We start from the raw sequence: 27,584 nt of genomic DNA on the forward strand, positions 1-27,584 counted from the left end.
TCATGAAATGCAATTAAATGTTATTTGTTTCATATTATAGAGGATTTATTTAAATATCACTGCTCTTTTATGAAATATGGTCGACGGCATAATGCACAAAACACAGAAAAATGCGAGAAAACACAAACAAATTTAAAAAGTAACATTGCTGATAGCAAAATACACAAACAAATAAACCCATGCAGAAATAAAAACTTCAATTAGTTGAAATTGAATCACTGGACTCTCCTTCCAGTACAGAGAACTAAACAGTTTATAACACTTAAACCTAAACTCATGTTCACATCACATAAACTCTGTGACTGCAACTACAAATGAAATGTAAACATCCAAAAAGTTCGGTTTATTTTGACATTTATTCTTCAACAAATCCACTTGTGCTCATTTCCTTTCAGGAAAAATATTCAACATACTGTACTGTGTCTCCACATGCATAGCTACTCTCTCTTGTGGTTTTTACTTCAGCGCTGAAGTTGAATGTTGACATTGTGTGCTTGTAGGAATTGTATGAGTTGTGATTAAACGCATGCAGGTTGTTTCGGACACATGTGCGCATTGTGTTCCAGTGTTGCTTCAGTTTGCACAAATATTGCATCATTGGGGCACATATGAAAGATGCACACTCATACACTTAGCATCCCCTTCTCATAGAAAAGGATCTATTGGACATCATTCAATAACACCATTTTAAAAGGTCGAGTTTCCTCTCAAGCCAAAATTCATCACAGCATTCCGTTATTGCATTCACTGATGTCTTTCTGTCATCGCGGGCACTTCCACTCTTCCCAAAAACGATGTAATCCTTCTTCCAGATAAGTCTGAAGTGGTCGAGCAGAGATGTGCGTCACTGTCATTTTTTCCCTTTTTATTTTCTTGAGGATTAGCTCATACTTTGAACAATCCTCTGATGGCTTTTCAGTTAGCGCCCTTTGCCATGTTGTTTCCAGAGGACAAATGTGCCATTTGATGTTCCTGCATTCAGTTAAACAAATATTTTTTTACTTGTTATCCTTATTCTATCCACAAACTTGACCAAAAAAATGACTGCCCAGTTTGGCGTATGTATAGGGAAATAAAAACCATTGTGGGGCACACAAACCCTATTTTTAAAAAAAAGATACCCCACAAATAACGACAAAAATCTGCGCCTATTCTTACGAACCCGCCTACAATCGTGCCTCGCCTCCCTGAACTCGTTCTCTGCCGTAGTACCTAGTAGCACAGTGTCCCAGCTCCTCCAGACTGCCGGCAAATACAAAAAAAGAAGAAATAGAAGCAGCTAGGCTAAGTATTTACTTATCTTGTACTGTAACTGCGTTATGATTGTAAACTCTTCTCGTTACCATTTTTATTCTGGTAAGTGAAATGATTGAGACATTATCCAAGCAACACAACTAGTTGCTCCTCTATTAGTACCCGCTTCCTATTTGGCTATTGTTAGCATTTCACATTTTCGAGATTAATTTTGTCAGCCCTGATCATTTTCAGAGCTGATTGGTGATGAAAAGTCATTTTTAGCACAAGCTAAACCAGAGGTCCCCAACCGCCGGTCCGCGGACCGATACCGGTCCGCAGGGCATTTGGTACCGGGCCGCAGAGAAAGAACTTGCCTTAATTCCGTTTTATTTCGGAATACGAAAGATGTTTTATTTTGAAAAAATACCGGATTCTCCGTTACATCCGTCTGTGTCACGCTTGACTCACGTCAAACCACGCTTCTCCGTCACGTGAGCGATTACGCTAAAAACAAAGCGTTGGAGGTCGCAAAATTAGTTTAAAAACTGCTGGAGATCGCAAATGACGGCGGCCTTAAAAGTACGTTCGACACAACTGGATTAAAGTTATGGCTGAATACTCTGAGATCGCCACAATAGCACTGTTGCTATTTCTGACATCCTACCTGTGTGAGGTGGGGGGTTTCTGCAGCAGCGGTGACTAAAACAAAATTACGAAGTAGACTGGACATAAACCACACACTTGAGGTCTCATTGTCTCCTATTACCCCGAGATGGGACCGTCAAGTTGCAGAAAATCAAGCTCGGGGCTGTGGTGAGTCGTCATTTTCATGCACTTTGAATTTGCGTTGTATCGTATTTTGAAGGCATTAAACTTTACCATAGCGATCAATGTTGCGGCCAGATTAGACGCTCCTTGTGTTCATTATTATATTTCGAAAACACCACAGTTTTCATGCAGATCATACCATATTATTTTGTTGTATTAATCCGCCACATCTTAAATGCCGGTCCCTGAATATATTGTCTGACATAAACCAGTCCGTGGGGCAAAAAAGGTTGGGGACCCCTGATCTAAACCACAGCACAATCGCTCAGAGCTCCAAACTTTCAGAAACATCTGATCATCAGGCCTGAATGACCGGTGTGCTGACATGATCAAATTAAGACCGATTATAGAGAATATTATGTGGATTTATACACCAGTCAATCTATTGGAAAGCATTAATATTTCCTTGTTAAAAATGTATCTTTATTGTACAGGCAAGAAACACTGAACACAAATGGCAAATGAAACAAAATCAATTTGATGAACGCTCTTTGTTGTAAATGAGCAAAAGATATCTAAAATAAAATACTGGAATTGATTGAATGTAATTTGCAGGGCCCAGCTGCTAACGCTCTCTGCAGCAGTTCCTTGGCTTGTAGAGACAGCATGACTCCATTGCAGCTCCATCTAACATCCTCTGTATGAGACTTTAATTGTTTCAATGCTATTAAGTTGTCATTAAAAACATCTGAAAGCTCTCTTTTTATACTTTTATTTACAGGTGTAGTCTGTGGTCTGGATCCAGCTTGTTAACAGATAAACGGATTATTGTCATGACGAAGCGTTGTGAGCTCAGATGAAATGTGACACTTTCGACCAAAGCGCACAAACATTTTTAAGACGGCCATGAATCACACAATCTCACACACTAGCCTGAAGGACTTTAGTGGATCCTCAGCCAAAAAGACATGATGAAGCTCTGTGATGATGGTAAAGGCAGTCAAAACTGGATGAGAGCGCAGTTGAGAATTGTGAGTATTCCAAGGAGAATTTATCCCTGGAGAATCATTTGGAAGGTTAAGAGAACACGCTGTCAGCCGCTTCATGCTTTTGGTCATCATTCGAGCCAAAATAGTTCTCGAAACTGTTTTAAGAATCATGCGGCTGTGAAGCATAGTTCACATCCCTGTGATGAATTCTGCAATTGCACCGTTATGAACAGGGGTAGGCAAACTTTTCTAAAAGTATATCTAAATAGTTCAAATGTGTATCTAAACTATGTAAAATTGTTTTGGTTTTTTTTTTTTGCAATCGTTACTTTTTATCAGATTGTTTAGAAGTAATGCAGTTAAAATTAATTTAACAGTTATTTTATGAAAAATAAACCTTTTACTGTTTTTAATGTTAATATATAAATTATAGAGTACTTAAATCTAATGTTCCTAGCTTTGTCCCATGAATGCGATAAGTTTAATGGTGATTCTTTGTGTCGTTCAACGACTTTTTATTGAACTAGCTGCTGAACCAGGTGCACGGTCGTACACGTTTGAGAGACGTATTTGCTCTTTCTTTGCCAGCTGAGCTCAAACAAGATTGTGCCGACGTTCCTATTTTGAAATGATGTTCATTCAGTACTGTAACGCCGACAATGATGCACATAAAGATAATTCACCGATGATTTAAATAATTGAGGGTGAATATTTTCTAAATTGTCACTTATTACAGAATTTTTAGTCACCCTTAATTTTATTAAGATCTTAAAATGGGTACTTTTATAGCAGAGACATTGGCTAATGTGTGTGCTTTTTTTTTATTTTGGTTGTAGCTGCAAAAGTGTATAAGAGCAATCTGCTTTGTTTCATGTGTTAAATGACTGACGAGCATTCTGAACAACTGTAGAAAGTGGAAGGGCTTGAACTAGTTTTAAAAGTATTTCACTGCTGTCTTTTATGCTGTCGTCATGACCTTTGTGAAATGGGCAGGAAAATCCCCCAGGCAACGTGAAATGGTCACTTTCGTTTGATTTGATTTCCAAGGAGACTTTATTTCGGGAATATCATGCTGCTCAATTTAAAAAAAAAAAAAAAAGATTTTCTCCTTGAACTTAATGTCTTTAAAATTGACGTGGTGAACTCAGTAAACTTAATTTAAAAGACAGTCGTAATTATTCTTCAAAGCAAATCATTTATAATGATTGTTAGACTGCTAAACAAAGCCAAATGTGCTGTCGTTTGGACTCTGTTGTACGAGAATGCTCAACATACTCATTTTTGGGCTTCTGCGAATTATTGTAATGAAAGAAACTAACTTTCAAATGCTAACCACTGTCAAATTGTAACGAAACAATATTATAATATGTAATGTTGAAAATAATGTTTTGACTCTGTAATTGCATGTCTGCCATGTGTAATTTGATTTTACATTTATTCAGGGCACATGCAGGGAGCACCCACAAACACGGTGAGGCTCATGTGAATGGGATCAAATATAATTTCGTGATTAGTTGTTTTTAGTGAGGTCATGTGGCTTCCCATAAATAAAATTAAACCTCATGCCATTACACAAAAAGAAAGTGTTCATCTTTGCTGTGTTGTCGAATTATTAATAGTTAACGAAATGTAACCCACCACCGCTGACAGATGGTCTGGCATATGTTCCCTAGCGCACACACAACACACATACGCACGCTCACAACCTGTAGCTTGGGGACCTGGTGTTCCTCAGCATCCTGGTAAGCCCTAACGGAGAATGAGAGCGGCATTGTGCACATACAGACGGCTGCCTCAAAGTGTCCCTAATGATTGTGGCCGGTGGAGCCAGAGGCTTCGTTGCAGTGGTTTTTACTCGCTGCAGCCACCACTTATTGAATTGGACTCAGCTCAAATCCCACTGAGATAAATGCCAGGCGACGACAAAAGGGCTGCGCGGCTCTAACGCGGTTAATTCTAGCATGCTCCCTGCAAGTTCCTGTCGAGCCCCAAAAGTGATGCATGGTGGGAAAACACGACCGATATCACAGCTCCATTGAGCTTGTTTTAGGATGAAGAGGAGGAGAAGGAGGAGGAAAGAATGTTTTCTTCAAGAGTTTCTGTGGAAAAAGGAGGTTCCTACAGTAGTCCACTCTGGAGATGGAGCGAGATGAGAGGAAGCAAGCCGAAGGGTGATAGCCAGAAAGAAATGGCCGACCATCTGCGTTCCGCAGAGGATCGCGTCTTCCCAAAGTAAGCCACCTGGGCTGCAAAGAGAGAAGAAATTGGCCAACATGTGTGCCTTAATGGCTACCAGTCGAATCACATGGGAAAGGAGGATTAGGGATGCAAGGCAGCAGGCGTGCAGGGATCAGATCAGGTCAGAGATGTTAGCACCGTGAAAGATTTGACGGCAAGCTTATTTTGTGGAACCTCTGAGCTTGAACACAATTCATTCCGGGACTCTGGCTGGCCTTGGATTTGTTTTTCACATCGCAGCTTTATCAAGTCATAGTCAAAAAAGTGTTAAAGACCTGAACGCATGATATTAAAGAAGACCCAAAAAAGGCATTGTTACTTTTTTTATTAATTGTTCACAATTAAATGTAATTAGATGAAAACTAAAATTGTCATACAAAACATACGGTGGATTCCCAGAGGCAGAATTCAAAGCACTGTTTCCCTAAAACTGCATCATCATACTGCCGAGACCACCATGGTGGATTTAGGTCCACTGCACACTGACACGGCCAAACACGACTCTATTGCACAATCTCAAATATTTTTGATTTGACGTTCCACCCGCATAGTTTCACGGCCATTAACGTGCGATTCAAATTTCAAACCGCAACAAAGACAGCTACTCGGAAACGTGACCGAAGTCAACTGCACCTTGGTCACTCACCCACACATGCAGACCCATCATCGTTGGGCTCAAAGCCTTGAGTGCATCTTCTCTTGGCGCGGCATTTAAAGCTGCCGTAGGTGTTTGTGCAAACAGGGCGGTCAGAGGGGCACACAGAGGGGAACTGGGTACATTCATCTTTATCTGAAGAACAGGAGGAGGTGACAAAGGAGGAGGGAAACACCCCGAATGATGATTCGGACACAGAAACGCCACAACCACCTGAAGTTTTTGAACTTACCAATGCAGCGTCCATTTTCATTCAGAGCAAAGCCAGGACCGCACTGCAAGAGAAATTCAGTTTACCCCAGAGAGTACAAAGAAACAACACCGGAATGTGTTTTTATGCTCCAATGATGTCAGGGTTGATGTGACCACATGGGACCACTGTACCTCTATTTCCACAGTAGGGGTGACCTCATCGTCATCTTTCGGATAGTGGATCTCCAGCACAGAATTGATCTCTGACGGTTCCAAGGGTCGAGCAACTGAGACTCCGTCTGGCCAGTACACTTCCACATTTGTGGCCACATCCTTACCTTATAGATTTGGGTAAGCACAGACCATATGTTAACCCTCAATTGCTGTTGATAGCCACGTATCTTTTCTATAGTAAAGGTTCGACATCAAAATGGCAGATTTTTGCATAGTCCTGTATTGTGCGTCCATGTAAAGCCAAATTTTTATCGCAGGGTTATTCCTCTTTACCAAGAACCTTAATTCAAGTGGCATTTGTCATGTAAACACAGGTTATTTTGTCAGGCAGCGATCTAGCCAGCAGGGGTGCCTTGAAATATTTCAGCTTTACTTGCTCCCATATGTCACTCTGTGGTTGAGAGGTGGTGAGTGACTGATGCCTTGAGCAAGTGTGCAGCTCTCTTGTGAGGTCAGGATGGTGCCAAAAGTTTGCTTGTATGTATTTTCGGCCTTACAGGAGAGGCCTTGGAGAGACGATCTGGTCTTGGGTGGGCCGAACCGGGAGCCAGTTTGTCACAAAACAGGCTAGTTTCCAGCGCCAGCACCTGTCCCCCCGCCCCCCCCCCCCCACCAATCCCTCGTAGAGATACCTCACTCTCCCTCGGGTGTCCAATCACGCCAAAGGTAACAGCCCGATGCTTTACTCATGACTTTTTGTACTTTCCGACTCTGCTTATTCAATTTCTCGCCATCTGCATGTCATCAGTAGCGATGTCATCCGTTTTCATAATCAACTGATTGTTTCCTGTAAAAATCCATGTTTACCTTTCACTTCACTGTTCATCAGACAGTGGTGAGCTTTGTAGTGATCCAATTAATTATTCTCAGTTGCAGCAAGAGCAGAAAAAAAAAAGCACATGGCCAAAAGTAGTTGGACGCATGGTCATTACACCGATACGGTGACGTCTTCAGCTTCTGTCCATTCATTCATCCAAACTTTTGTAGGGTGACTGAGCTTGGGCCGGCCCCCAAAGATCTTTTGAGTGACACCGAACTCATCCGAGCATGCCTTGATAAATATTTTATAGCCTCATCACCACTTGCACGAAGATCTTGATCTTTCTTCTTTCTTACCGAGACCGAAGTGTGCGACCGGTTCCATTTCACAGAGGTACCCCGACCCTCCATCGATGATACGCGTATGCGGTCCACTCCTCTTGGTGTACACCACCACTTTAGCTCCTCTGGCAAAAGCACCAAACTTGGTCCGGGGAATCACACGCAGCCATGAGTTTGTGGTTCCCTTTCGGAAAATACACTGAATTTTATGGAGGATATTCTTTTAAAATGTGTTTAACTATTGTCATTCCCATTTCCTAAGCTTACCTAAAATGGCAAAAGATATCCATAAACCTAGCAACAAAAAATGTCCAAATGACAACTTTTCTCAACTCGTGTTGAAGTGTCATTTGAGATTGTTGCGTTGAATTTCAATTCAAAATGTGTATATGTATCCTCCAGATACATATACTCTTATAATTGCTGGGTTTTAACCCAAATTTGGTGAAATATCTCACCCAGCGATAGGTCCAAAATGGACTGAGACAATGTTGGGTAATGAATACCTAGCGCATTGCATTGAGGATTTGACCCAGTACGTTGAGTCAAGACTTCAAGCACACTGATGAGTGAAAGCTACCAAAAATTGTGTTATCAGTATAGCTGCGGTTAAAACTAATACTGTCCAAAGTGCCGATCAGCTTCAGCCCGCACAAATCAGGTCTTCAACTCTGTCTGTTTGGTCAAAAGAATAAACCCAACCTTGGGTAAAAGTAACTCAATCTGGCCCAAATCCAAAGCTACCTATTGAGTAGGTTTGGGAAACAATCCGGTATATTTTATGTGTATACAAATTTTCACTTCACTGTGTGTGTGCATGCTTACACGTACGTGTACATGATACAATACAATATGTTCGGACAGTATATATTCCTGGATGATGTAGTTTGACATTATTGATTCGACAATAGTTGTGAAGGGTTAACACTCACAAGGTTGACTTTGTAAATAGAAAGCGGTTGCGCTGCACTTTCACCATGAGACACCAGCAGCTCTAGACGACCGTCTCCATCAAAGTCTGTGGCGACAGCTCCTGGAGAATCAACAGCATAACGACAGTACATAAATGGACAATACACAGACTTGCAGACTGAGAGGAAATTCTTAGTGGGCGTTTTAGTGCCATCTCGTGGCAGATGGAAGAACAACCACATGTTGCTGCATTTTCGAACTGTCTGTTCTCTCTCGTATTGCAAGACTCCATTTTTCATTCACTCACCAGTTCCTCGTCCCTCTGGTTCGGACGCTTCGCCCACATTCAGCTCCTCTAGTTGGGGGTCTGCATGCTCTCTCCTGCTCACCCTGCCAGTGAGATAAATGAGCACGCTGTTAATGAGATCACTGTGTCACACTGCTGTCACTGACCCACCGACGACAACATGAGGGACACTTCATAGGTTTGCAGTCAGGGATATACCGATATCACTTTTCAGATTTTCAGATCGAGTACTTTCATTTGAGTCTCCTCTGATAAGTAACACGAGTAAAGATACGAAGCAATTGCGATGAGAATGTGTTTTATTTGAATGAAATGTGAAACGCAAACATTTCTTGAACATGGCACAAGTTTCACTCAAATGTCATGCTGTTGTAAGAAAATTGCAACTCAGCCTGTCACACAAGGTATTTCAGATATGCGTTACAATTGAACACTTGGGCCTCAATGTAAAAGGAGTACAGAGAGTAAATTGCGCTTGCCGGAGCGGAAATCCTCATCCATTTTCCGCAGAGCATATTTAGCGGTCGCCTTATTTGACTTCCAATAAAAATAAAAATAAACTTACTTGCATTTTGTTATAGCTTATGACTTTTTAAAAAAGCACTGACCTTTCCTCTTTGCACCACACAGCATTTCCATATGGAATGCATAGAAGTATAATTTAATATGCTACAAGTCTGAGCCAAATATTGATGGCCCGATCCTAAATTAATTAGCCCGGGCACAATAGTGAGCTTGTTTTTTTCATGGCTTGAGAGCAGAGTTAAATGAGTTGCTTCATCTTCATAACAAACGACGACAGAGCCAAGTGCTCTGGAGCGGTGACCCCCGTCCGACCATCATTGCGTCCAAAAAGACAAATTCTCCTTCGGTGACCTGGCAAGCAGGCGTGTTTTGATCCAGAAAACCGTTGGGGCTTAAACTGATTATTGATATTCCGCATGTTTGGATTCATCCGCTAATGGCAACATTCATCAGATGTTTCATTCAAGCTGCTTGGGCTTATGCTGGAAAGTAAGCTTTGAACAACTTGATATGCATCTTAAGATTGTGTTGAGAGGGCTGAGTTCATTAATATTATCAAGCAAGGAAGCCCAACCTAAAACTGTCTTTAATGAAAGACTCGCCCAAGTGTGCAGAAGGTAGGATGGCAGATAAGGATCCTTGGCTGCGAATTCTTACCTGTCTCAAATTGAACATTTTAAACATAGTCAATGGCCACAAAATTAGGTATAGCTTGGGAAACGGCAACAATAAAAAATGTGTTTTGACTGACACTGCAGCGAACAATATAACAAATGAATCTGTATTCATTGTTCACGAAGCTGTGATATTTTTCTCTTGCAAGTTATGTCACTGAAATGACAAAGACTCAGTTTTGAGTTTCTTGAGGTGATATAAGAAATACTTCAGTTGTGATGCAGTGTACACCACGGCAAACAACCACAATAAATCAGTTATAAACACATACAGTACAAATAAGGTAAATTCTTTTAGTTGCTATCGTGACCTGATTTCGATTTTAGTTCACGGTGTTAGCAAAGTTTTGCAAACATGTTTTGCTAGCATAAAAATGGAGCCAACGCTAGCTAGCTCAACCGATTGTGAAGAGTTTACCTAAACAGTCTGTTGGCTGATGGCCCCCTGTAAGCAATGTTGTTGAAGAACACCTCCAGCTCATTGTCGTTGTCAAAGTCGGCAGCAATAACGGTGCGGACTGGGGATGGCATCGAAAACTTCTGTGAGGCTATGTCCTGGGAAGAAAGGATACCAATACAACAGGACAGGAAATTGAAAGAACAGTCTTTCCAGTGAACTGTTTTTTTTTTTTCTTGACGGCAAATTTGTAGCTTTTAAATCATTTGTTTACGATATCAGCTTTATGGCTTTGATCCTACAATGACAATCATTTGAAATGGAAGTGTGCACTCATCTTATTCCATAACCTTGAGTATGCAAGGTTATATTGCTCGGCAGACAACATTAATAAACTCCGTGTAGGCCTTGACTCCAAAACTAATCTGTCAAATGATCAGCCCCTCACTGTAAAGATTATTTTAAGATGGGCAGGTACTCAGAGAAGTAAACTGTGTCTTTCCAAAATAAATAAATAAACCACCAAAAAAAAAAGAAGCTCATCAGTGTTTTTGGACGTGAAAGTAACAGATGTCTTCCTGCTTCACTGATGCAGTGATAAGTCGGGAAAGAATTATTGAACAACCCTTCACTAGCTTCAGTATTTACACCGTGTTTTAATTATAAGGCTCATAAAGCTGCCGGGGGGGTTGACCTTCTTGCTTTTTAAGGTGAAGGAGAGGCAATGGCCGACGGAGGCCATGAAGTCGTGGGGGGGGGGGGATCTCGGGCATTCAGGTAGATGAAGGATGGATGACAAAGACCCACTTTACAACCTCAAATGCACACAAGAAAAGATTTGCAGGGAAGCCATGTGTATGATATGGTCAAGGAGTGTATGAATTTGAACTTGTGTCTTTCTAACTGGAAACAAAGAAAAATGGTTGCTGTTGTTTTTGTAATTTGCTTAAATTCCCATTGACAGTAATATACAGTAAGTGTGAACCGAGTATCACTATTAAGTGCCTTTGGGGTCCGTATTAAATCATTCAGTCATCATGAAACTGTACTCTTATGGACACACAAGAAAAAGATACCTGTATGTTCGAATTTTTTCCCCCTTTAATAGATAAAAAGTCACCATTTAAAATCTAGATTTTATTTCTTTTGTCCATCCTTGTCTGATATTTGCATGTGTTTGATGATCCTAAACATTAATGAGGGGAAACTACACTATAAGCGTGTGGATACATGTCTGTTTGTGTGTGTGCGTGTGCATGTGTGTGTGTGTGTGTGTTCAAACTATTGCAAAGAAAAGCGCAGTAATAGATTTTAATTAAAGCCCAAACAGGCCTAATCTGCACTTTCCGCTGCAGTGGCAAGCTGCTGTTTCAGCCCAATTTAATTAGCGGCTTAGTGGAGTGATACAACAGCTTCATTATGCAAGCCAAAGGTCAGCACAGCATGCGGGAATGTCAACCCGGGTGGGAACAAGCCATCTTAAATTTGTTGTGGGCTCCTGATTTAACAAAAAGAAAAATATTGGCCGGTTTATCCAATTTGTCTTGTGTGTGTGTGTGTGTGTGTTTATGACAACATGTATAAATGTGTGTACTTGCGTCATGTTGATGGAACTATCTTCAGGCTATGGGTCACACATTAACCCCTTCTTTGACCCCCATAAAGATGTCTCCACTGCCATTTATCTCCTCCATAAAGGATGTCGGGTTCCGCCAATTCAAACACAGTGAAGCTCATCGCAGCCAGCGCCACCTCGTGCATTGCATACGCACACACAGCTGATCATCTCTTTGAACAGCTATCAATACTTTGTGAAACTATTCGTCTATTCCCACCCTTTGTCTGCATCGTAAAGGTGCATTGACTTCACATTGATTTTGGCAGAACAAAAGCTCACGTCAGCGCACCGTCCATCGATTATTTGCTATGACGACGTGCATTTGATCACGCCAAAACAATTACTCAGCATCCTTATGTAATTAAGTAATCAACATGCTCTTAAAATTCAACTTCAGTAACTTTTGAATCGTTTCGGTTTGTTTTTTTTACCTAATTCTTTGTATTTTGATCATGGTATTTTACATCTCAAAAATGTTGCGGTGTCACAGTATTTCAGCTCTTAATTAACCTATTTTGAAATATTTGCATACAAAAAACCCCATCATTTTATCCCATTGAACACAATCTATTTTATTTTTGAACGATAGAATATTTGGGCCAGAAGAAACGTGTAGCATGTTAAGTTTAAATCAATATTCACATTTTTTTCTTCTTTTTTGGTATATCTTCTTAAGTCCGAGTATCCCATTACTGCTGAGCTATTTTTAGAACAGACCTGTGGCCTGCTCATGTTGTTCTTGGGGCTAACTAGTACCCGCTGCCACCATTTATTGTTCTAGGACCATGCACATAAATTTCAGCAAAAAGGCATCTGTGTTTGCCGTGTTTCTTTCTTCCGTGCGTAACTGCTCACCGCTCCCCTCTCTGCCCATATTGTGCCCTGCTTGGATTTCCCCTCAAAAAAACTAAAGAAGATCTCATTATTGATGACAGCCAGTGACATTTGACTTTTTAAAACCACAGTAAACTGTGTAACTGAGAATCGGCCCCTGCCTACATGTAATACAGACTCTTACGTAGAAAGTATGGTCTCACCTTGAACCTCTGCTTACGGTTGTTAAGTTGCATGTAAAGACGATGAGGACCATTCCAGTTGCCGTAAACGATGTCCGTCTTTCCGTCACGGTTGAAGTCTGCGAGGGCTACGCCTCTGCCGTGCTGCATGGGGTCCTCCACCCCTAACAAGACATGTACACGTTGACACAGTAGTGAGCAAATCTGTCTTAAAGCAGTATTACAATTACAAGAACTGAGTCAGACTGGCACTGTGGCACAAATACAAATATGTTCATCCATATATCTTTTGAAGAACATATTTGTTCCACCCGCATGATCACAACATTGCGGAATAATCTTGTTAAGCATACTGAAAAACCCATACCGTCGTTAAGATGCCGTCGCTACAAAACATAAGGTCATCTTTTATACTGTGCAGCATGCGGTAAAATTCCACTCCTTCAATTAATCTGAGAGACTGTTCCCTTACCTCGGCGGGGGCTGCCATTTTGGTTAGCAACAGTGTTCAATTTTGCTCAGCGGTTAATTGAATGACGCCTCTGAAGCGAGGTCATTCGAGTCACGACATGTTCTTGTGGGGAAATGTATAACTAGAGCAACAAGAACAACTCACACAAGTGTTTCAAAGCTGAAGCCAACGGCGCACAAAAATATTACTTTTCTATGTTAGAGGCAACATCTTCCAGCCATCAGTTCACTTAACATTATTTGCATATTAATAACATTTGAGATTTTCCAAAGAATGAGATGGAGGAGGGATTTTGACACCTTCATTTATTTATTTGGTGGGGGGAGGGGGGAAATCTCAACAGACAAGTTATTATTCCAAGTCTGTCAGAATCTTTAAACCGTTACTTTCTTCTTACCAGCCTGCTGCGCCACATCAGTAAAAGTTCCATCTCCGTTGTTTCGGAACAGGAAGTTTGGTCCGTACTCGTTGTCGCAAAACACATCGGAGTAGCTCTGGCTCACGATGGGCCCCACGACCACACCTCGGCCTCCTGCGCGGTAATAATTAGCAGAGATGAATACAAAATAAACAGCAACTCGGAAACGCTGATGAGTCCAAACGTGCTGACTGTCGTTTGTCGCTTTAAGACGTATTCAAGAGCGGAGCAGTATTTCCCAGTGACATTAGTGAGGTGACTGCCCTGCCATTTTGATACACAACTTCCCTGACTGGCCCCTCCTGAAAACAGTGTGATGAAAAAGCCACCTCGTGTGCTGTATATCATTCACAACTGTTTTGGCACAGCTCCCGCAGCCCGCTTTTGATGACATCTTGCTTGTAAAAAAAAAAACGAATGTGATGAAGATTGACTTGTCAACACACCATCGCCGAAAACTTAACTCCGATGAATTTTAAGGACTTTTCAATGACGGCCCACAACGGAGCACGGTTTAACTCGCGAGGGTATCGCTTATCAAAGGCAGAAATCACGGGCAAAATGGTCCACGTTGTCATTTATTGTGCTGTCTTTACAAGAAAGCAAGTATCCATCACCCGTTTAGTTTTTTTTTCTTGTCCTGGCAGATGTGAATTGTTTGTTCAAGTGAGAGGGGAGTCAGTTAGAGGTTGTGATATAAAGAAATTGTTTCACGGGTATGCGCTACTCTTTAAAAGGCATATATAGGCACGCATGCATTTTTTGTTAGCAACCCACCCCCCCCCAAAAAAAACATTGTTTTTTTGTGATTATTATTGCGGCTACACTGAAATAGAAAAAAAAACCTGTCTTACCAGAATTATTTTTTTTATATAGTGAAGGAATAGACATTAATTAACATGAGGTCCTCACAAAACAGCAACCTTAATAATATACATCAATTACTAGCCACTGCATGTCGAGTTGCCTGCCAGTATTACATTTGAGCTCAAGTTTTGTGGAGACGACGTCTTTAGTAACGAATTTGCGTTCTAGAAGACATACGATCGCTGTGCAATCTATGTTTAGAACTTCATTATTTTTATCTTCTTCACTTTATCACTTTCACTTTACTTTTTTTTTAATTACTAGTACTAATTAGAGTTTCACGTGTATCTTAATATTCTGGAAACATTCTATAATATAAGATAAGATAAAGAAAAAAAAAATTGGTCCACAATGTAGACATTCCCGATTTACAGCAGCAAAGTTAGGAAGGAAAGTCAAAGAACTAAAGTATAGGAGCTGCTGTAAAGGCAGCCACTCTCGCGGCACCAATTTGAAGTCATAATAAAAAAATAATACAACACAACATATAATACTCAAAAAAAAAAATTTGGAGTACAAATAAAGGCCTCCTGCTATAGGCATCTCATCTGCACTTGAGCATTCAAAACAACCATCTTTTGCTGAATATGTATTATGCTTCCTGTTGTCCCATCTGACATGTTTTACATGACTGACTGTTTGTAATTACACCGACTAAAGGAATCAGACATAAAATACACAGTAGAGTGAACTGCTAAGATGTCAGCTGTAGTGATAGATGCCGTCTCAGCTCGTACGTGTCGCCCTTCCCCTTTGCCTCTCGTGACTTTGACTGGAGTAAAGAGCTGACAAAGTGCCGACTGACATTCTCCTCCTCTCCCTTCTCCACTACAATTAATCACAATTCCATGTGGGGGGGATCTTCCCACATGGCACCTCTTCAAATCTCTCATCCTTTCTTGCTCCAATAATTTTAGACTCCGTGGGTACAACAAGCACATGCTCCTCTGCACACGTCTGTGTAAATCACACTACAGCTGCGATGGTGCTGGATGATCCTTTATTACACACACACACACACACACACACACACAAAAACACACATTCATGCATTCACCCACCAGTGAACTTGTTGACTCCTGCCTGCTCGGCCACATTCGAGAGGGCGATGACGCCTTGCGAAAGGTCACTCGCCGCCTCGTCCATTTCTATAAGCGCATGTGGGCCCACGGTGCCACTGGCATAGTTTGCTATGTAGATGGCATAGCGACCCGTGCCCTGCGGAGAAAAAAAAAAACTGTTTACATTTGGTAAAACTGCTCCAATTACTGACGTGTCAACCAATGATACCAGAAATGAGTATGTTGGATCATCATCTGTGCTCGAGCTAATAGTGCTGTGTGCAGCCTGCTTAATGATAAATATAATGGTGAATAGCATTTTACTAGGACAATCAACAAACCAATAAAAAAAATGACCTCGGACCCATTTTTGGGTCCAGACCATATGTCTGGGAAGGGTTGCTCTTGAGGATTTATTGTCTGTCTGTAGATGTTACTTGCCACCCCACTACCAGTGACAAAGACAAAGCAATTTTGTGATGTGGTACCGTGCTGAAAAACGTCCATTTTTTTAACATCTCAGAGCAAAAGCAATTTCCTCTTCGTGCTCAACCTTAACAATTTTCATTCGTTTTCTTCAAGGAAACAGTCCAAACAAAAAGTTCGCTGAAAGGGGTATGTGGGCAACTTTTGACCCTGTAGTATCTATTCTGCATATGAGAGTGGGAGCTTCAATAAAACCTTGAAAATCCAATGTCACCAAAGTCCACTTGAAAGAGCAAATCAAGGTTCTTCTATGTGCAATGAAACGGAGTGAAAAATTCCACCTCTTTTGTTTGCCGAAACGGACTCTCAATGCTCTCTTAACTTTTAATATTTGACCTTGTTTCAGTTGTTGCCATAGTCACGCTTACACCGAGCGGTACAAATGCACTTACCACAATACACTAGCATCAGATATAATCGTTATGGGCTCAGTTCGCTATTTGTAATGTGTTCCTGTGTTGTACCTGATCAATGTGTCGTTACAAAATGTCACAAAAAAGACTTTTGACATCCTAACAGATTTGCTGAAACAGCGAACCCAAACACTTGAAAATGGGTCTCACACAAAATGACTGAAACTGTCCCCCCCAAAAAAGCAGATTTTTCATTTCCAGTGACCAACATGCTCATGCATATTGAACCGAACAAATGTTACTGTTCAGTTCAAACAAATCTCGTGTCTTGCCATTGCTTTCACCTGCAGCCAGTTTTATCTCTTAAGCCTGCCCTGCATTGTTCGTTCAACCAATCAGCTTCCAGTTTCAACCTGTGTCACTGTGGCAGCCGAAAACTACCATTGCAAATTTTTATTTTGTGTTAGAATATGTAAGGAGACCAGCCATCTTAAAACTTTTGATTCCTTCTCTAACCCTAAACCAGAATTTTAAAAAAAACAAATTAATCAAACCCTTTTACCAGTTTCCTTGCTTTTACCCCTTTCCCCCGCCTCCCTTTCGAGATTAATTTCACACTCCATTATCAGTCAGAGCCCCTGCAGACACAAACGGAACCACACTAATAGACCACACACTTGATTCCAATGAGTTTTCCCACCAGGCCGAATCATATTTCAGTCAACGAGAAGGCATGCATATGAGAAAACACACTCACAGTTTTACCATTTGTGTCGAACCTAAATGGTATTTGTGCAGGACACGAGCAGCAAATGACTCTGCTTGATGTAGCGATTTTATTTATTTATTTTATGTCATCGAGTGTCACATTGCAGCCCGCTGAGGGGGGAGGCATCAGCCGCACTCATGCACACAAACGCACACATGCGCGCACACACACACACACACACACACATGCCTTTACAGCGTGAAAAATGAGACCGAACCGCAATGAAAGACCTGAAGGCCTCTGGCAGTTACTTAACAAACCTAAAAGTCAATGATTTTTCAATAAGTCTGCACAAGGCTAATTTCTGTCAGTGCGATTGCCAGCGTGATGAGTGTGACGTGCCACTTTGCAAAGTGCATGTCGGGTGCTGCCTTATATGCCTGCATGCCTCCTATATCAGGCTCCCTTGAAAAGACTGAATAGGTGATAACGCCCCATATTGACTTCATCTGTTTTTAATTGTGTAATCTGTCTATCTTTGTTTTACATATGAGAGGGTGCTACTTTATACCTTTATAAATGGTTACAGTTAGTATATTGTTAGCATGTTTCGGCGTTAGTAGCAGTTTAACTAGGTTGACATAAAATCTTTGTTGACTAATTTGTAAATTACACATTGTAAATTACAAATCTGCGCGTGCAACAGATGAGTAAGGAGCACACTTTGAAGTCTGCTACTAAGTCAAAAGGCTATTCCAACTGGATAAAATGCTAATGCGGTGTGCAGGTACCATTTGTGGTAAGAATAGATACAGTAAAATGCTAATATGCTAATGCTTGGCATCTGCTGACATATTGCATGACCGCAACATGAGTACAAAAAGGGATAAAGCAGATTAATATGTGGGATGACAAATTTGCAAAGTGATAACTGATAACTAAGGTCCAAACAGTTCATACATCCTTAAATGTAAAATGGTACCTAATAATTTCTTTAGGCGCAAACAAGACAACATGCATGCATCAGTCACCCATTACTCAACATTTCCGCGTCTTTTGTTGTCTGTTTAAATATAATTTAATGAATGCATGTTGCCCATCAGCCTCCTGGAACCGCCACGGAAGAACACACACGGCGTCTTTTGGCTGGCTCTTAAAGTATTATGCCATTATACGTAGATATCTCTCCAATCGCTGTGGCAGACGCACAACCCATCAGTGCTCAGCGAGATGGGACTGCGGGTTGGAAGAAAAAAAAAATAACTATTGCGAAGCCAGCTGTCCTCTCCTGACTATTAGCTTCTTTATTCCTAGATTGGAAGTCAGCGTCTGATAAGAGACAAAGAAGGAGTCCGTCAGGGAAAGTAAAAGAGGCGGAAAAGAAATGAAAAAGGGTCGAAATGGAAAAATAGAGAAAATGATACTGGGCAAAGAGCAGTCATCACTCATCCTCTCGTACGATGTTCTATAAAATAAACGAGCCCCGGCCTCTGTAATTACACTGCGTGGCGATGGACAGAGGGAAGAAAATGGCCCAACATTGTCCCTAAATGAAGTGTCAGAGCACAAGCTGAGGAGGGCGGCGCAGGCAGGGCATGAATTATCACTGGTAAACAAACAGCGGCAACCACGCATGTCCGCAGACGACACGTGAATGTAATTTCTTGTGTCCGTGTTTACCTTTCTGTCCACACAGGCCACTGAGCGTCCAGCCATACGATTAGCCACGTCCCTGTGTTCGTTAATGTCATCATTCAGCAGATCCTCAAATCGGCCGTTTCGGAACTTGAACAGTTTGTCGGTGTATGTCGCACGCCCTTAATGCAAATGCAAAGATCGTCAACATGGAAAGTAGGTATCCATCGATCATTTTCTATACAGCTTGTCCTCCTTGACCATTGTGCGATGTAGACAAATGCTTAGTGGGCCACGACACAAAATCAGACTTGCTCACCACTACGTCTATTCACATCTCAATCTTGTCCGAAAGTTGTTGCGGTGAGTGCTTAAAATGACCTTTCGCACTACAACTGGTATGCCTGAGTAAACTGCAGAAGTTCAGAAGAAGTATTGACTTTTTGCACAATGTAATTTGTTTTCCAATGTAGATTTTTAAAACTTAAATGTAGGTCTTCAATTGACAAACACTCACAGCAGCAAAACTTTTCTGCCACATGGCTGGAACTACTGCTGGAACGTGATTTTTCTCATTTGGGTGTTGAAAAGTACTTTTACCAGAAAAGGCGTTATTGGTGTTGAGTACGTAAATCTCCTCCCGGCCATCTCCGTCAATGTCACACGCTGTTACGCCGATAGCGTTGCCTTGGCGGTCTCTCAGAGCATAGAATGGGGAACTGCGATTGTCCACGGCAATGTTGATGAGTCTCCTTCTCAGCTTGTCGAACTTCAGAACCAGGTTGGGTCCGTTGTAACTGCCAACGTGGACGCAGTGAAATTCTGTATGTTACATCATACATAAGTTTTGTTTTGATTCTTACAATTAGGGTGTTAGTTTTATGGGGCCTTGAAACAAATCGCTAGGAATTGGAACTGATTTAGTTCAAGGGACGGGTTGTGGAAGTTTTCCCTTTTAATTGCTTGTAGGTTCAAGATGTTATCATATGCACAGTGAAAACACCGTGGTAGCACTGAGGAGTGAAATTCTGACTTTACTAGTCTCCGCTTATGCAGAGGATATAAAGGATCAAATTAAAGAGCAAGTGCATGGAGTTGGGCCCACCGAATGCTTGCCCACCTATCAAATGTGAAATCAAACAAGTATATATATTATCTGCCTAGTTTAGAAAATGTGCCTGTACGTGAGCCGTTCTGAATTTTGCCGAATCATGAAGCCAATGTAACACTATGTCTGCATGCACCACATGGACAGAGCAACACACACACAAAAAAAAGATGAGTTAGTCAAGTGTTATTCGTGAGACAATATGAAATGCTGCCTCCAGGGGTGAAAATGCTTTATATGTTTTTACAGACTGTTAATTATTATACCCACAGTCTGGGTTCCACTCTTGCAAGTCGAAGTTATTAAGACACATTGGGAACTATTTTAAATGATAAAACAAACAAAAAAAGTATTTTTTATGATCACATTTTGAAGGGTTGAGCAAAGTTTTTGAAATGACTCAACATGCATCTTTGCCTTTTATAAAGACTATGAAAGCGTGAAGTAACAAAATTTGAGTGGAACTCTCAACTTTGCCTCTGAAGGTCATTACGTCAATCGTGTCATATAAATGAAGTTTGGGATGATGTTCTTCTAATGTGATGCCCTCTCGCTCTCTCTCAGAATCGCTGCTGAATGGGATGTCTTTGCAGAAAAGACATTTATGAGGCGCGGCCATTTGCATCCATCTCTCTGCAGCCTGTGAGGGATTCATCGCCGCTTCATTGGTTAGAAGCAAGCTTGCCAAAGCATCTCCATCAGTGGCGCTCTGTCCAATCTCATCCATTATCATCACATGAGTGAGCTCCAAGTCTTTTTAAGTCTTTTGCCTTTGTCTTCAACCTTTAGCTCAGAAAATGAAGTGCACCTCCAATCCACACTCCGATAGCTATCACTCATAAGTTCAATCATCTGTTCAAATTTGTGTAATGGGCGAAATTAAACAATGTTGGCGCCACTGTGAGAAGCATTCAGGCTGGAATCGTTTCACAAAGTACTCCACTAATTTTCGCCGATTCACTTACCCTGCAACAAACACCTCCAGGTCTCCGTCCCCATCCACATCGGTGACGGCCACGCCGTAGTTGAGTTGGGTGGGGTTGTTGTCGTAGTCGGGAGGAAGCACGGTCTTGGTTATGGCTGAGAACATTGGCTCCGAACGCTGCGTCGAGCAAAGTGCAGGTAGCAATAGAACGAACCACAACATTGTGACCTGAAGAGAGGAACAGACTTTGGTTCAGAATAATGTAATTGTTTTCATGACATTTCGTAACAGACAAATACAACTAGAAATTGTTATGTAGCCACGAGGGATGCTCGTATTAATCCATTGATTGATTCGTTGATTATTGCGAATGAGTCCATTTGTGTGGAGTTGCATGAGTGTCAATTGAGGCAAATCGGAGTGCCGGTGCTTGGCTGCAATCAGCAGAGGTGCTGTCGATTCAATCTCAACTAGTTTGCCGTCTAAAGCAGGCCACCATAACGTCATCTGGAGCAAATTAAGTTTAAGTCACTCTTTGGCAAAATTCCTCCCGGTGCCATTATTCTGATCTATAGAATGCTGGCATCAAAACAGAAGTTCTTACGATTACAGTGAAACTCCTCTACAACGAAATCATGTTTGCAGCAAGATATTTTTCACAACAGGGGACTTTTCACTGTAGAAAATTGTATCTCAGAAGTAAACACAAACAAAAAACGTATATGTGTGCTTTTTATTTCTATTCCAATAGTGCATAAGTATGAGCATACACTTATTTGACGCTTCATGTAGCCAGCGTAGAAAGAAAAAAAGGGAAATTGCGAAATTTATGATCAGCATTTACTTTCACTTAAATCAATTTCTTGTATAATGTATTTTATTTTGCTTGCTCCAACTTTCATTTTTATTACCTTTATCCTGTCTTCAACCGTTAAAGCTTTACTTTTCTTAACTCCTTGGTATGCAAAGGTCCGTTTTGTCGCCATTTTAGCACTGCAACCTTCGTGCTGCGTCTGAAACAAATACTTCCTGTACTACTGCGCATGTGTCAACCAGTGTTGTGGTTGCTGTTGCCGTTTCCGAACGAAGCAGTAGAGGTCGCTGTGGCATGCTGAGGTTGGATTAGACTTTTGCGGAAGGCTTGTTTCCGCTGGAGTGAATCTCGTTGCGAGGCAAGAGCAGAGAAAAAGATTTCGTATAACGGAACAGGGGGACTTTTCGTTGTAGGGGTAGCAGAAAAGTGTGAATGGCTTTCATTCATGAACATTTTTTCACACTAGGGGTATTTTCGCCCATGTAGGTTTCATTGTAGAGTTTCACTGTACGACTGTTTCCAAAAAAAAATTGTACTTGGTAAATATGGGTATGTAAATTGTAGATTGATCAAGGAAATGTTGTCAAATGTTCATCCTGAATAAGACAGCAAGCATCATGACAAAAGGAGAAGGTTTGGGATTATGGAACATCACAAAGAAATCTCCTTCAGGTGAGGTTGGAGTGTTCATTTAAACACTCTTTGACTTTACTTTCTGAGGTGCCGCTGAAGGTGTTGCTGGTGTAGTCTTAGTCCGATGACTCGTGACACTGTCCTACTGGCGCTGCCAGTTAGCATGCTAACCAACACAACTACAATAATTTTCGTTTTTGTGTGAGGTATCAGCACTATTGACTGACATTATAGTTGGAGCATTGAGACAACATCAAGTCTAATGGAAGCCTAAGACTTTTGCACAGAGCTGTGCTGAATGTGACAATAAAAAACCAGACTGGCAGGCACACTCATGACTCGATGCCAATTTGCTAACTGTTTATGTCAGTGTTGTCTGCCACTTCTCACCACCATTGAGCTCTAATGTTCACTTCACCCACTCTGTGCTCATTTACGTCAACTTGTATTGGAGCTACAAAGTTTCCCCCCCTCTCGAATGACTTATGCCAATACTATCTCTATGTGCTCATTATGAACGACAACATATTTCTCCGAGCGGTTCGAGCAAATGAGAATCGCACAATAACAGTAAATCGTGTGTTTGCAAACGACAACATGCGGCTCGTATTGCTAATTCTCCAAATCTATTATCGTGAGTTGAGCGGCGGCACATTTTTGGCCGAGCTTTTTGCTGCGCTCAGACATAAAGATGAAGATATAGCACTGCACTCAGCTGCGTTCTGCAGACTTAGAAAGTGAACAACCCATCACGTGAAGACAGGCTAAGGAATTACAGGACAGAAAATCCATTCGGGGAACAGCGTCTCAGCCCAAGGCCGATGAGAACACAGGGGAAACTGATGTGACCTGACACAACAGATCTAAGGTGTTGCTTCCCATGGGATGTTGGCCAACTCTAAATTGGGAAGTCGTCGTGGCATAATAACACACAGGGAGGTTCAAGAGTCCTATTCGTGGTCACCAGATAAAACCGGAGCAAAGAGGAATTGATCCAATTGGCTTGTAAAATTCAGGCAGGTTAAAAGAAAAATAAAAAAAATTGAAAGATGAGTAGACAAACATCCCTGAGTGGGAGACTAGTAAGCAGAAGGTCACCTCTTTAAAGTTGAACTAAAACATATATCAACAGTGCTGCAAAACACACACACACACACACACACACACACACACACACACACACACACACACACACTAAGTGGCGTTTATAAGCTGACAGTTGATTTGCCAAGCCAGCGGATTTATGCAGGCAACCTTAGTCATCGCTCTACGGCTGCTTTACTGCTGCAGCTTCCTCCCTCGATGCTAGCGTGCAGCCGCTGCGTGATTGATACCTCTTTAATATCTCGCTCAACAATTCAATTTAAGATAAAAAAAAAAACACATTGAGCTTTGAGTAATACTCTCAAAAGCCCATCGGCCGTGAGAGGAAGCACCGCCGCTTGACAATCGCAGAAATATCGCAGGGGCCGAAAATGCCCGGCCGTCCTTATCCTTCGCTCGTGGCTGCGTAGCCTAGCAGCTGTTAGCAAGTTACTTCACAACAATGGAGGTTGCAGACAAGTCAAGTTTCTCTCCATGAGACCAAAATGTGATGACAAATGAGGGGGTCAGTTTGAACTCTGAAGGGATATTTACCCATCAAGCTATCAAGCGAAGATGTGAATTAATAAAGCATTGGAAAACATCTATAAACAAGCTTATGCACTGTCCCATTTGGACTAAATTTCTGGTCGACATATTGAGAGTCCACCTCAAAGTTACAGCTCTGCTCGGCCCAGCTCAGTTGTACTTGCCATGGTTTTCCTGTTTAAAATAGTACTGCAGAAAACTGTAAACCACTCACATTGAATACGTCAGTCGGAATGAACCCCGCTAACAAACAACAATAATGGAGGGCAATGATGGACTCCTCTGTGTATTTTCTTGGGCATAACGAAGGTGTCGCATTTGACCCAAGAGGAGACTCAGGGGAGTGAGAGGAGAACGGATCGCAGCAGCAAAGTGAAGATTGTGGAACAACAGGGAAAGCTAATGTGAGCATGTCTGTTTGAAATTGTGATTTCTTGCCACAAGTCCTCAAGTGGTGAGTGGGCCGCAAGGGTTTGACACCTCAATGTTGTAGTGAGCTGGGCATGCTTTGAAGCCTAGCTAACAAGGTACAAAGTACTATGTTGTTATCAAGCACTATTTCTAGGATGGAAGCTTATCAGTTGCGAAGAGAAACGCGGAAAGTGGAAAATGGACATTTTGGTCAATTCTATTTCTGTCGATTTTGCATTTGTCCAACTCTTTTTACCTTTTCACTTTCTGCAAGTGTACCACAATTTCACATTCCTGCACATTACTGTAGATGGATGAAAAGTTTTGGGCTTTCATTTTAAAGTTCGACAGAGGTTGTATTTCTCAGTAAGTGCATCCTTAAAAGTGACCCGCCCCATAATTTAGTCAATGTTCCAAACAAGGGAAAGTAAATCCAAAGACAGATGAGGGTGTGAAACCACAGGGAACTGCATTGATAAAAGAGTAGGGTGATGCCTTTTCCGGTCAAGGACACCCAGCCTGCATTCACAACACGAAATCTCCATTTTTAAAGTAAAGTTACAGCGAGACTTTTTACTTGGTGCAAAAAGTCCTGGACAGTTATGTGCACTCAGTTGTTTTTCAAGATATAATGCATACTTAACTGTTATCTTCCTCCCATTGTGTGCAAACATTTTTTTTTTTTTGTAAAACGGTCAAATAGCATGAAATAGCCTAGGGAGGGAAATGTGTCGTCTCAGGCCCGAGAAATGTTTTCACTTTGGGTTATTTATACTGGCATTAAGAGGCCATTACGGCGGCGTGCAGCATCAGCATGTGCCTTGTGGAGCGTTCATGCTCAGCTCTCATCCTGATAACACTGCGACAAAGAGCCAGTGAAGATGTTCACTTTCAAAACACGCTCACAGGAATCTCGTCGCTGTGAAGGACACCCCCACTGCAGAGCGCGCGCACACCCACCCACTCACACATACCCACACACACACACACACACACACACACACACACACACACACACAAGGTTGGACTAATCCTAGCGCATTACACTTAACTTTCATTCACAGTAATCAACAGTCACCATTAAAGTTAAGCTGTTATTTATCCATCAAGAACCACAGTGGCCCTCCAGCAATTTCAAACCAGCAGTGACACCATATTGACTGCACTTTCTTCTTTTGTCACAAATATTGCCGATGGGGAAAACTTATGTCTTAATCATAATATTTATGATTAAGACAATTTATTTTCGGGAAGTTGCAGGATTGTTTGGAAGAGGTTACCATTTAAATCCGTTTGACTTTTGGGCATCCATGAGTGTTTTAATATTATTACTTTATTGTCTACAATATGTGAAAATATACAGACAAAAAAGTGAACTTTTTCGGTAAAAACGGACTAGATAGTGAACGACTACCAAAATCATTTGTGTTTGAATGTGTTCATACTCACACCACTTGTATAAGTAAGCTTTTGACATCCACCATGCATGCCTTTCTAAAATAATGAAAATATAATCATTAAGTATAAAATCAACGTTCAAGCTAAGTTTTATTTGTTTATTTAAATTTTAATTTAAAAAGGTTCAACTATATGTATATATATATGATATATATATATATCATACCGATATTGAAAGTGAATAATCTATAGCGATAATTGCCGAACGCCTTTCCTTCGATTTTGCGTGCATGTTTTAGACTGTATTTCTGAAATAAAATATATATACTGTACATACATATTTTTTTTTAAAATGTTGCTTTAGTGAAGCCATTCAAAAATGGATAATCAAAGGTTGGCAAATTCTTAAAGTGATGCACCCGCATTTAAATACGTAGACTTGTTGCACCAAGTTCAACTTTGCATATTTCGGCCACGCATCCTGCATTCAGTAAAAGGCGAGCGGCATGTGAATGAGATACTCACGGAGGAAGGAAAGGAGGGGGAGAAAACTCCGATAAAAGCCTTCAGCAAGAGTCGCTATCCTCGGTTTATTCTCCTCTAGATCCCACTGTTATCACACGCGAGTCTTTTTTTCTCGCCACTTAGTCCCTTTTACTCAACTTCTGAAGGTTTTGCTTTATGAAATGTCTCGAGCGGCGATCAGAGCCAATCAGCGCACAGCACGGTGAATATTTAAGTAGGCAGCCAACGAGGAGGCGGAGATGATGCAATGGGCGTGCCCTCAGTGTTGACTGCGATGTAAACGGGGATAACTTCTGCTCTTCACGTACACTTGAATTAGTTCTTTACGTGTCGTCGTAGAGAGTAAACATATCACTCACGTGAGGATGACAACGTCACACTTAACGTGTTTTACAGCCTAACTAATAATGTACCCTAAGCTGTTCACTCACACACAATTCTTTTTAGGCTGTAGCTCTTTTTATTTTTGTTTGTGGTTAGTTATTAGAGATGCATATTAAACTACTGTCAATTTAGAGAATCGTTAGCAACTGTTTTCATTGGATGGGTCCCAAAAATTAGGAACACCATCACCTGAGGTTCTGTACCCTTTCCATAGCCAATTCTGTTTTGAAAGATAAAAATGTAAGCATGTGTTTGTTGTTGTTTTTCTTTTGTTTTTTTTGCAATATCAAAGAGCTCCACTGGGAACAAAACGGGGATGGGTTTCTGATTTATTTTTAAACCTCATTATGTAATAAGTGAGGGGAAATTTGTAAGAAACAATAGTTCACAAAATATTTCACCCTGGGACCAGCGTTTTACGATTGTTGCCAAGTTGCAGCGCACTTTTGCAAAAGAACGACCAAAAAAAGGCATTAGAAAATATCTTTTGGAGTCATTAAATACTGTTTCCACAGTGGGACCTTGATACTCGCAATTCAGCACCAGCGGATTCACCTGGGCGGGGTTCATTCTTTTTGGGATTCTTTTTGTGGAAAACGCATATTGGAGGTTGTTTATCTGCATTTTTCAATGGATTTCATGTGTTAAAACAGAAAATCCATTGCATTTCAATGGCCGTCAATTATACCCAGATTTTTGCTATCCATGGGACAGCCTGGTTCCTACTCCTCGTGAATAGCGGGCATCCACTGTATGTTCTATATGAAAATCCTTCACATGCTTACATGTTCTAAGTGCCTTTCAGAGCACCTTGTTAAGAGACTGAGGAGGAAGTGAGTGTACAACGAATTTACTGAACATCAAAATTGCACAAAATGCAGCCACAGAATT

General features: G+C 41.2%; 1 protein-coding gene across 2 annotated transcripts; it reads right to left on the reverse strand.

The window, feature by feature from the left end:
• Positions 1-26,425, reverse strand: LOC147199129 (cartilage acidic protein 1-like). Of its 2 annotated transcripts, XM_086122764.1 has the most exons (15): positions 26,310-26,425; positions 20,937-21,124; positions 19,464-19,660; positions 18,909-19,045; positions 15,681-15,837; positions 13,732-13,866; positions 12,884-13,026; positions 10,250-10,386; positions 8,633-8,715; positions 8,346-8,446; positions 7,429-7,597; positions 6,271-6,416; positions 6,119-6,161; positions 5,878-6,021; positions 1-5,239 (listed from the first exon to the last, which is right to left on the reverse strand). In XM_086122764.1, exons 2-15 carry the CDS (start codon positions 21,116-21,118, stop codon positions 5,112-5,114), a joined length of 1,902 nt encoding a protein of 633 aa, XP_085978890.1. In that variant the 5' UTR covers positions 21,119-21,124; positions 26,310-26,425; the 3' UTR covers positions 1-5,111. The 2 variants fall into 2 exon arrangements, with proteins under 2 accessions (XP_085978890.1, XP_085978889.1); XM_086122763.1 differs by lacking the exon at positions 1-5,239 and having other exon boundaries at positions 5,542-6,021.
• Between the last annotated feature and the right edge of the window lie 1,159 nt (positions 26,426-27,584).

Source organism: Hippocampus guttulatus, chromosome 10 (genome assembly GCF_054856545.1).
Source record: "Hippocampus guttulatus isolate MCC_2025c chromosome 10, RoL_Hgut_1.0, whole genome shotgun sequence".
Lineage (NCBI taxonomy): Eukaryota > Metazoa > Chordata > Actinopteri > Syngnathiformes > Syngnathidae > Hippocampus > Hippocampus guttulatus.